Genomic DNA, 12,296 nt, shown 5'->3' with positions numbered 1-12,296 from the left:
AAATGCATGATAATTTTTTAACATGGGTTCCTATGGAACATGTTCACATCAATGCCTTTTTGTACCTCTGCATTTTTGGAAAGGGTCAGGGACTTTTTTTCATGCAAAATGCAGCGTTTTGCATGTAATAGAATTCAATGGACCAGCATCAAAAACGCAAGTGCAGCGTTTTTACAGCGTTTTTGTAGCATTTTTACAGTGTTTTTGATGCGTATTTTTTTTTAACTGTATACAGTCTAAAAAAAAACTGTAAAAAAAAACATACCGCAAAATGCGGCAAAAACGCTGCAAAAACGCTGTAAAAACACTACAAAAACGCTGCTCAAAAATGTGGCAAGCATCACAAAAAAAACTCCAAAAACGCTCAAAAGCAACATGCATAGATGTGAATCGAGACTCAACGGGTGAGAATGTCTCTTCGTTCTGATCACAAGCTCCCAGATTTATTTTATTTTATTTATTATAGGTATTTATATAGGGGCAACAATTTATGCAGAGTGTACACGTTTATGGATAAAACAACTGCTCTTAGGATAAGGGTTTAGGGATAGGTTTGCCGCCTCCCCTAATAGGGCTCCCCTAAGGGAACACTAAGTAATGAAACAGCCAAACAAAGAGATGGGGTGTATGGTGCTACCTAATAGCTAAGATCAAGTAAATGTATGTAGGTATGTAGGGAAAAATTGAGAGGGCTTGTGAGCCCCAACGATACACTATGCATAAACAACCCAACCTGGGGTACGGTATCAATATCTCATGCATTGAAGTGTCTGTAAATTATGACGACAATAACCATTTGCACCCTATAAAAAATGTGAATAGCCTGCCTTGCAGGATCGCCCCTATAGGGTAATCACTAGGCACGACCTATGGGTATGTGATATGTGTGCATAACCAAACAAAGTGAATAAATGGCATGTAGGTCCCGGCAGCTACATAGCCAAAAAATACAACCTAATTGTATATTGCAACAAATAATGAGTGCCTGGTAGTAGTGCAGCCAGCTGACAAAGTAACACAGTGAAAATACCTATAACACAGTAGAAATAAAATAAACCACAACCAAAAAAATCATGTCAGAAATTCCAAGCATAATACCCTAGTGCATAAAATATACAAAAATACCAAAGTGAGATCACACTTCAAAAGGCATATATGAGTCCGTAACAGTGATGGAAATCAGGTTCACATATAGATGAATAAATAACAGTTCATATGAGGTGTGAGTCCAGCAATATTCAGATATATGACAAGAGATCTAATGGTGACTTGAGTGCTCGCAGTATCCTTAGGTGACTTTTGTGCTCCCCCTCAAGGATTCCCACTCACCGGATCCAGCCACCCCAAAGGGGCAATGCGCATATGGATATAGTCACTGCGACCAATTCATCACAATGTCTGTTAAGGTTGTCCCAGAAGCACACCTCTGACTTCAGATAGGTAGGGCGTAATCCCTAATTAATCCCTCGTGGGAGAAAAAAATAGGCTCCCATAATGTAGTAAAAGTATGTTCATTTATTAAAAATCAATAAAAAACAGTAAAAAGCATACAATAAATGTTCCAGGTAACATATATAAGATATATATGTGTATGGCCGACTCCTAGATAGCAATGGTCAGACCACAAACCACACTCTAAAAAGTAGACCCGAGGTGGGGACAGAGGCAGTCCGCTGCGCTCCAGCTGCGTTCCACCAACTCGAGTACCCGGAAATGACGTAGCGCGCGTGTCGCCGTTGCAGAGCTTTTAAGGCCCGTACACACAATCAGAAAATTGTACAAAAAATACTGCTTTTCAAAGCAATCGTACAACAATCTGATCGTTAGTACACAGCTTTTTAGACCTGATCATGACAGTTCATCCGATATTATCTGAGGGACAAACACAAACATTATTCTCGTATGGTACCAGATCGTACCATTTTCATTTAATCAGAACAGTTGTCATCCAAAAATACAATACAAATACAATACAATACATTACATCACTTCCGAATTTTTATTCTGTCCTATAAAAATTTTCCTAACTTTAGTAACCTCTTTTATTTTCAAAATGAGACTAGCAAAAAATGATCGCCCGATAATCTTATTGTGTGTACACACTGTATCTTCACATAAATTTCTGCCTTCAAGGAGCTTACAATCTACATAAATACACCCACACATACTTGAGCCAAACTAGGACAGGTGCCAATTACCTACCAGCATGTCTTTGGAGTGTGGGAGGAAACCAGAGTAACCGGAGAAAACCTGCGTAACCACAGGGAGAATATGCAGGAAGAATCATTCTGCAGTCTTTTAGAAGCAATAAATGTAGGGATGTTTATGCCAGGGAGTTTGTACTGCACAAAATGGCTGACAAGAGGCTGCAGTCCCTCTTATGCCGCGTACACACGAGCGGTTTTGCCGTCGGAATAAACTCTGAAGGTTTCTCCGACGGAATTCCGCTCAAGCTGTCTTGCATACACACGGTCACACCAAAGTTCGACTGTCAAGAACGCGGTGACGTATAATTAGTTCCATTGGAAAAATATAGAACATGTTCTCTATCTATGTCTGTCTGAATTTTCAACGGAAAAAGTCCAATGGGGCATACACGCGGTCGGAATATACGAATAAAAGCTACCATCGGACTTTTTCTGAGGAAATTCCACTCGTGTGTACGCGGCATTAGATGTCTTAGGAAAGTTCTGCTCAATCTGGAAAGGGGAAAGTTATATAATACTAGTATTAAAGTGAAACTGCCACTTGTTAATGGGAAACTTTCATAAAAATACATTTGTATAAATAGTAGGAATACCTTGATCAATCCTTGATAGGGATATTCCTACCTAATCCATCACTATCACCTTTAGATGTTTACAGGTCTTTTTTTAGTTTATCAGGGGTCTCAAACTGGAGGCCCTCCAGCTGTTGCGACACTACAAGTCCCATCATGCTTCTGCCTGTGGGAGTCATGCTTGTAACTGTCAGCCTTGCAATGCTTCATGGGAATTGTAGTTTCGCAAAAGCTGGAGGGCCGCCAGTTTGAGACCCTTGGCTTAGATAAAATTGAAAAACCATGAAGCTCTGATATGTAGATACTTCTTGCGCCAGATGAGTTGAGCACCTTGCCTTGCCTTGCCTCCTCACACCTCCTAAGTCAACTGGCCAGTAGGTTCTCGGGTCCTAAGTCAATTGGCCAATAAGTTCTCGGGTCCTAAGTCAATTGGCCAGTAAGTTCTCGGGTCATGGTAGTGTGTCAAGAGTGATGCTTAGGAGGTGTGATAGAGCTGTGGCCAGGTGCTTCAACCAAAGTGGTCTCTACATTTTAGGAACAGGAGGTTATTAAACTGACAAAAGAATTGATGTACAGGCAACTGTAGGTGTAAGCTAAGTGATGGGTTAATCACTTATATTCAATATTAGGGTTGCTTTAAAGGAGACACTACATGAAAATGTTTACCTATAGCTTTTAGGGTCACATTGTGATCCTTGTGGCCAGGAACCTCCTAGACCTAGCCACACTCAGAGGCCTTGACTTGGTTCTGACTTCAGAGTTCTGGAACACCCATGGCACTGCACTATCCAATGGGATGCCTCCCTCTTGTTTAAATAAGGAGCTGTTAATTACCAATAAATGCATAAAGTTAAAATGTTTACCCAGTTTCAACAGAATAGATGAACAGCAAATATGCAGACTGGCAGTGTTCTAATACCTGAAATGCTCATGAAATATTTCTGTATGCCTTCCCCTTATACTAAATCATCCCTAGTTTTAGTACAGCTCATGTCACATGGATGCAGAACATGGTAAGCTCTTTTCTTGGTGGGAACAGAGCTTTTTACTGGGACAGACTTGCTAAGCTATAACTTGAAGATGTATATATATATATATAAAATGTGCAGAGCTATTCACCCCATGAAATTGCATGCACGTTTTCTGTGGCGGATGGGGGAAAAATGGATTGTTATTCGTTTATTTTCTCTCCACCAGGTGGAGCTAAAGATCATAGTATTTATCTCCTATGATCATCAGCTCCATCTAGTAGTATTTTCCTGGTTCACTCCGGTTGAGGTCAGGACTCTGTCAAGTTCCTCCACCTCAAACTCGCTCATCCATGTCTTTATGGACCTTGCTTTGTGCACTGGTCCAAATCATTTGGTGGAGGGGGGATTATGGTGTGGGATGGTTTTTCAGGGGTTGAGCTTGGCCCCTTCATTTTAGTGAAGGGAACTCTTAAGGTGTCAGCATACCAAGACATTTTGGACAATTTCAAGCTCCCAACTTTGTGGGAATGGCCCCTTCCTCTACCAACATGACTGCGCACCAGTGCAAAAAGCAAGGTCCATAAAGACATGGATGAAGGAGTTTGTGGTGGAGGAACTTGACTGGCCTGCACAGAGTCCTGACCTCAACCCAATAGAACACCTTTGAGATGAATTATGCAGCGTACACAGGGGCGGACTTTTCGACCAGACTGGTCCGATGGTCTATCCGACGCACTTTCGGTGGACTTCCGACGGACTTTCCCAACGAACGGACTTGCCTACACGCGATCACACCAAAGTCCAACGGATTCGTATGTGATGATGTACGACCGGACTAAAATAAGGAAGTTGATAGCCAGTAGCCAATAGCTGCCCTAGCGTCAGTTTTTGTCCGTCGGACTAGCATACAGACGAGCGGACTTTTCGACCGGACTCAAGTCCATCGGAAAGATTTGAAACAGATTTTCGACCGAAAAAGTCCGCTGCAGGTCCGATGAAGAACACACATGGTCGAATTGTCCGCCGGACTTGCTCAGTCGGACCAGTCCGGTCCTGAAGTCCGCTCGTGTGTACGCGGCCTTAGGGTGGAGACTGCAAGCCAGGTCTTCACGTCCAACATCAGTGCTTGACCTCACAAATGCTCTTCTGGAATAATGGTCAAACATTCCCATAGACACACTCCTAAACCTTGTGGACAGCCTTCAAAGAAGAGTTGAAGCTGTTATAGCTGCAAAGGGTGGACCAACTCAATATTGAACCCTGTGGACTAATATAGTGTATATATACTAATTTTTAGTTAGAGTAGTATATACTTCTTTAGAAAAATATATTTTTCCAACATTCAGTCCCTCAGGTACAACTGGTAAAACTAGTTTGGCTTATATCACTATTTTTATGACTTATGTGCATTTGTACTCATAAATAATGTTATTGTAAGCTGAAAAAGATTAGTTAGATTTTAAGATTGTTTGATATTCAATTTGCAGTAAAATTCAATATTATGAACATTTAACTGTATACTGTAGCCATTATCATTCATAACTGTGCAGAGATATTTAGAGACATTTAAACTGATAACTTTAAAGGACAAGCTAATGCTTATAAAAAGCCAGCTAGCCCACCCTTCCTAGCTCCCTAACCTAATCTAACCCAGACACTCCCCACCATGGTGCATACTCACATATCCATGACTGTGATGGCCTCCTATGGTGTTTACCCTCCTGTGCTTGAAGTTTTCTCTTTTGCTGGCTGCACAAACAGAGTTTGTAAAACATTCCACATTATTCTTGCTGGTTTTTCCATAGTTTGAGCTCGGAGTTGTTAAAGCTTCATCAAATGGTAATCTGAACATCAAGAAGTGTGTGTCCTTAATTCAAGCTGATCTCTATTTAACCTCCCCAAAAACAAACAAAAAAAAAACTACCCCTTACCACCCACCCACCTTAGCTAATTGCTAGATTTTATTCAAAAGTAGCTGAACTAAAAGGCTTATTTACTCAGCTAAAATCACAGTCATATGACAAGCCAGGTCCTGTTTCTTTTTTCATTCTCTGGTCTGTAGTGTAGGAGCAACCTTCTTGCAGTGCCACATGTATTGCTGCCCATTGGCTGCCTGAACTGTCCACAACAGGGCCCTCACCGGGTCCACAAAGAGTGCTCACATGGCCCCAAAGTCCTGAAATGGCAGCAAGACCAGTAGATGGACCTGAACTGCATCTTCTGATCACAGGTCTCCAACCCATAATAGTGGTTATGTTTTTGTGGGTGATTGAAGCAATTTTGTTATGGGTAGAGTAGATTTTTCTCCACCCAAAAGTAGGGCTTTAAAGCAAACTTATCTTTTCTTTTAAATAGGGCAAGGCCACAAGTTCACTTTAATGCCCTTCTCCTAGTCATACACATATGTAAGAGCCAATGCAGTAGAGAAGAAGACATTCAGAAGGGTGTGGGCCAGTGTTGCCAACCTACCAGATTGAGATTTACTGACACAACACCCAAAATTTACTGGCACAGCCAAATTTTTACAGGCGCTTCCAAAAGTTACAAAATTACAGTTTTAAAGTGTAAGTAAACCCTACTATCCTGGGTACCCCGAACCCCCTACCCCATAAGTAAGACATGAAACATAGGAGAGGACATCCTGCATCTCAAGTCTACTCTTCTTATACCCCTTTCTCTTCACCCCCTTCCCTTTCCCTCTCCCCCCCCTGCCTTCCTCCCCCCCCCCCCCCACCTTCTTCTCTCACTGCCTCCCCCCCCCTCCCCCCCGTCGCCCCTACTAGGCTTGATTGAATACTGGGTTATTTACTTCATATTATCCAAGAATTTTAAGATGACACGAGCCATGAGAACTATGGTTAAGTGAAAATTCTGTTGAGTGCACATCTGGAACAACTGATAAACAGTAGTTATTGTTTTAGGGTAAATCCCACTGTAATTATTCTCACCGTAATGACTGTACTAAGTTCTTGTACTGTAATGATGATTTGTTTGATAAAATTTTTCTGTGAAAAAAAAAGTAAACCCTACTATCATTTCTAGCCAAGGAAGCTGCCATCTTTGCCTCTGTTTAATCAACAACTGCCATGATGCTGCACATGTGATCAGCTATGACACTAGCCATTGGATGGTTTGACAGTTTGGTTGAGAGCACAACCAATGGGAGTGTTACATTTCCGGCACATGCCGGAAAAGTAACTGTTTTATGGATGGGTTTACTTCCGCTTTAAGTGTAAATTTGCAATTAGCAAAATGATTTAGTGAAGATAATAAGGCAAAAAACATATCTTATTTTATTTTCAATATAGTAAGTAAGTAGCTCAGGTACAGGACTCAGGAGGGCAAGAAATTAGAATGCACACACACATAAAATGGACTCTCACAGTTACACTGACAGCAGGCTCCGGCTGCTGTGCTTGGCTCCATTGCACTATGACATCACACGACATGCTCAGGCACCACCTCCGCCAGAGCCGCCCAATCTAGCAGGCACTCGGATGGTCTCAGCCGCCTCTGGACCAAGCCGAGGGTCACAGCCATATTTTTTACTGGCAACCTTTTACTTTTACTGGCTTTTACTGGCAGGAGAAAATGACCTGTTTTTTACTGGCTGCCAGTAAAAATACTGACGGTTGGCAACACTGGTGTGGGCTAAGTACATGTTCACTTTAAAATCTCAAAAGGGACACAAACACAGATAAATCTTTACAGAAGTTGCTAATGGGTTACCTGCATTCTAACTGCCTCTTTTATATGTCAGCCAAGGCCATCAGTGAGCTGAATGAAGATGGACTGTCAAATACTTTTCAAGAGGTGTTTTTCCCACATGGCCTTCCTCTGACACAAGGGACTTTTGTCAGGAGGCTTGACCTTGCAGCCTTTTTGCATGACGTGGCAGAAAGAGGGGTAGAAGCATTCTACAACAGCAACGTAACACGGGAAATGGTTTCTGAGGTAGGACAAAGCACATCATACTTATTTGAGTTGTCTTATTAAGAGGTCTCGAGGTCTCGAGAACCTGCCTATATACACTGAAACTTTAAATATGTCAATGTGTTCTAATGTCCACATGATTTTTCAGGCCTCAAAGTCAAATTATGGATTATAGAAAACCTGTTTGCCATAACAAAAAGAATGGCTCGAAGAGTTCTTTCTAGATCAGAGGTCTCCAAACTGCGGCCCTAGGGCCGGATGTAGACCTTTGCTTGCCTTTATCCAGCCCTAGAGGCACTATTCCTTCCACTGACACCAACAATGGGACATAATTCCTTCCACTGAAAACAAAAATGGGGCACTAGTCCTTCCACTCACCAACTATTCCCCCCCCCCCTAATTCCAAAGATTGGGCATTGTTTACACCCACTGGGCAGAGTCTGGCCCTCCTGAAGCCTAAAGAACAGTAAACTGGCCCTTTTCTTTAGAAAGTTTGGAGACCCTTGTACTGTACTAGATCATCTGACTGAAAAGTCACATATTTTAAATAATTCCTACGTTACAAAATATCCAATACCAGAATCTGTTTAAGACTAATCATACAAAATCTAAAGCCCAATGGACCAGGATTATGGTGAACATAATCATTCCTTGTCACTAAACGTCACCTACCTGCTTTAGAAAGAATTGTTCCTTTACACTTTGACAGGTTCCTTCATAGCAGATTTCATATTGTACTGCAGAGCAGCCTTAACAGAACTCTAATGCCGCGTACACACGAGCGGACTTTACGGCAGACTTTGTCCGGCGTACTTTTCGACGGACTTTACGACGGACTTTCCAAATGAACGGACTTGCCTACACACAATCAACCAAAGTCCGACGGATTCGTACGTGATGACATACGACCTGACTAAAACAAGGAAGTTCATAGCCAGTAGCCAAAAGCTGCACTAGCGTCGGTTTTTGTCCGTCGGACTAGCAAACAGACGAGCGGACTTTTCGACCGGACTCGAGTCCGTCGGACAGATTTGAAACATGTTTCAAATCTAAGTCCGTCAAACTTTTGAGAAAACAAAGTCCGCTGGAGCCCACACACGATCGAATTGTCCGACATAATCCAGTACGCCGTCGGACTAGCATACAGACAAGCGGACTTTTCGACCGGACTCGAGTCCGTCGGATAGATTTGAAACATGTTTCAAATCTAAGTCCGTCAAACTTTTGAGAAAACAAAGTCCGCTGGAGCCCACACACGATCGAATTGTCCGACGAAATCCAGTACGCCGGACCAAGTATGCCGTAAAGTCCGATCGTGTGAACGCGGCATTAGTGGTATTTATTAATGATACATTGTGTTCAAAGTCTTATGTTCAGATTTTCTTGGTTTCTATTGGAAAAACTGGGGTAAAATTAACTGTAAAAGGATATCTAAAGCCAAAACTTTTTAAGGAGTAGGGTATTATTTAAAACCATTGCTAGTTTTTGCACTTTGGGTCCTATTGAAGAGATTTCTCCTCACTTTGTGTCCTGAAGACAGGACAGGAAGTAAAAGAAAATCTCTCCAAACTGATGTGAAATCCACTGTCATTAGTTGGAAGATTACCCATCACTTAAGGTTCTTAGGTCCTAATCTTTCCCTACTCTTTTCCAAGACCAAACAAAAAAAGTTGGCTTTAGATTACTTTAAAGCAGTATTAAACCCAAAAACAAAAATGCATGAAGCTTACCAATCTTGAAATGTGGTGGCTGTTATAATTTCCTTTTTTTAGGCCCCTTTCCCCTTATGTTTACCTGGTGATCCTTCCAGTAACACATTTCCTGTCTTAGGGTGACTCCACTCTGGATAGAGAAGCAATGGAGACACCTTTGGACAGCAGCAGCAGCGTGAAAGAATAGTGTTAGATGCAAGAGCAGATTTAGATGGGCTTGGCTAATAAATCAAAGCTAAACTCTAGCTAATACTTTTTAAGCAGTTACATCAACATTTTTTTTTATTTTCCTTTTGGGATACAAGGTTTACTTACATGAATGAAAGATGACCATTGTAAGCACCCCTGTCAGTGTTAAATTGTTTGCCTAACTGCCACTTTTGCTATACAGCTTGGTCTGTTAAAGGAAGCTGGAAAATAACAAGCTTACTGGCCAGATCACCAGATGAAAAAAAGGAGGAAAAAGAAAAAAGAAAAACAAAGACCAATGCAGCCACCACATTTAAAGTGGATGTAAACCCTTACATATACCCAGTGAAGTGAACAGCCTCAGATGATACACAGAGATGAAACAAATCTCCCTACATAAGTTTCACGTGTATATCTGCTGTCTTCAGCTTTATATATTCTTTAGAAGGTGCACATCGTGTTACAGATTTTTACTTCCTATTCAGCACTGAGTGTGAAGTCTGGGCACACAGCCAAGACAGCCGATTGGAGGAAAGACACACACACTCCCACTCCACATAGGCAGAGACTTGCAGAGCTGTTTTGTGAATAGTTCAGCTCTCTGCTAATCTATTTATAGCAACCTCCCACAACACAAATTTCAGGCTAATTTTATCTCATGTGTTGGAGAACTTGTGAGAGGTTATCATGCTGATAACAGAAGAATGGAGCAGGAGAAAGCCAAGGGACTTAGTGCTCTGAAGAGAGATAACACTACAGATATATGTGCCCAGCTCAGATTTCATGAATCGGGTTTACATCCACTTTAAGGATTGGAAAACTGGAAAGGTGAAATATATTACATTTTTGTTTTTGGGTTTAATACGGCTTTAAAGCGTAACTCCACTTTTTTTTAGAAAAAAACATTCCCCTCTGGGTGATCTATGTACATTGCAAGGATTTTAACAAACTTTGTTGCAGATTCCTACCTTTTGTTATTCTGAAAAATCACTTTGTTCCTCTGTGCCCCTGTGCTGAGCAAGTCTAATGGGAGTGGTTTCATAATTATCAACTAGCTGCTGCAGAATCAGGGCTCTAATGAGGAAAGTTGCAGAGTCTGCATCTCTTTAGACGCTATTTCCTACTGGTAGTATCTCACCAAAAATTACATTTTTGTTGCAGGGGATGCCAAAAATCTGACTTTTATCTTAGGCTGGCCATACGTGGTCGAATTTTGAAAGAATTTTGTTTTGAAAATCATAAAATTTGTGCATTTTCTGATCCGATTGTGCTACCATTGATTTAGAAATTCGACCAACCAAGCCTTCAATTTCACCTCCTGTTGCTACAGAAAAGAATTTTCTGGGAATCTTCTTTTCTTTGCGGGAATTTTTTTTTTTTGCACATGCGCTTTTCTTTTTCGATTACATTTCTTGCACGATTTTCCCATCATTGATTAGAAAATCGTTTGTTATTTAAAACATTTCCAACATGTCCGATTACTCAAATTTGATTGCCGCACGAAAAATGAGCTGTTGCTGCAGCCCACTAATGGTGCGAAATACAAACGAAAATTCTTAGATAGGATTTTCTAAAGAAAATTCTTTCGCAATTCGACCCATGTATGGCCTGCCTTATGCTTTGTACACACAAGCGGACTTTACGGCAGACTTTGTCCAGCGTACTTTTCGACGGACTTTACAACGGACTTTCTGAATGAACAGACTTGCCTACACACAATCAACTAAAACAAGGAAGTTCATAGCCAGTAGCCAATACCCTGTTTCCCCTAAAATAAGACCTAGCGTTATTGTCGGTGATGGCTGCAATATAAGCCCTACCCCCCAAATAAGCCCTACCCTGTTTCCTCGAAAATAAGCCCTACTCTGAAAATAAGACCTACAAGGACTTTAACTAGGGCTTATTTGGGAGGTAGGGCTTATATTGAAGCCATCGCCGACAATCACGCTAGGTCTTATTTTAGGGGAAACAGGGTAGCTCCTGTCGGTTTTTGTCCGTCGGACTAGCATACAGACGAGCGGACTCGAGTCCGTCGGACAGATTTGAAACATGTTTCATTTCTAGGTCTGTCAAACTTTTGAGAAAACAAAGTCCGCTGGAGCCCACACACGATCAAATTGTCCGACGGACTCCAGTTCGCTGGACCAAGTATGCCGTAAAGTCTGGTCGTGTGTACGCGGCATTAGTGTAGACTTCTGGGAAAATTGGCGAGCCAATCACACAAGCAGGAAATGATGTTTCTGGGGGGAGTTTTGTACACATTCTGTGTACAGAACACCTCCAGGTAGACATATTGCATTGCACTTTAATATAAAAATTAGAGCGCTGCAGATTAAAAAGAAACGGTAATATTTAATAACATTCAATTACAATATGACTTGTGTTGTAATTGTATGCGCTATATTACTATTTTTTTTGTTTGCTTTTTTTTTCCCCATGAAAGTGGAGTTACCCTTTAAGTTTATTTTTTTCACAATTTTTTTTCTCATTTGATAAGAGCAAAACAGACACAGAAACCTGCAAAGGCCCAGCAAAGAAAATCAGGTGAGGCTATTTACAAGGTTCCTGATTTCACCATCCTGACTTAGTTAGTCAGAAACTGGATTTGTACTTTTATGAATAGGTATAACCTTTCTGCTGAAACCAGGGATTAGACGCGCCAGAATCTGATGCAAGATTTGTGCTATCTGGTTACTCTTTATCTCATATTAT

At 41.3% G+C, this 12,296-nt stretch overlaps 1 protein-coding gene across 2 annotated transcripts in view; it reads left to right on the top strand.

Moving 5' to 3' along the window:
• GGT7 (gamma-glutamyltransferase 7) overlaps positions 1 to 12,296 on the top strand; it is an 88,373-nt gene that overhangs the window by 43,387 nt on the left and 32,690 nt on the right. For both annotated transcript variants that reach the window (XM_073606379.1, XM_073606381.1), the window contains exon 7: positions 7,511 to 7,704. In XM_073606379.1, coding sequence (XP_073462480.1) covers positions 7,511 to 7,704 — 194 coding nt within the window. The remainder of the gene's footprint in view (positions 1 to 7,510; positions 7,705 to 12,296) is intronic.

This window comes from Aquarana catesbeiana, linkage group LG12 (genome assembly GCF_042186555.1).
Source record: "Aquarana catesbeiana isolate 2022-GZ linkage group LG12, ASM4218655v1, whole genome shotgun sequence".
Classification (NCBI taxonomy): Eukaryota; Metazoa; Chordata; class Amphibia; order Anura; family Ranidae; genus Aquarana; species Aquarana catesbeiana.
Note: the sequence above shows the minus strand (reverse complement) of the source record. Positions and strands in the feature narration are given on the sequence as shown.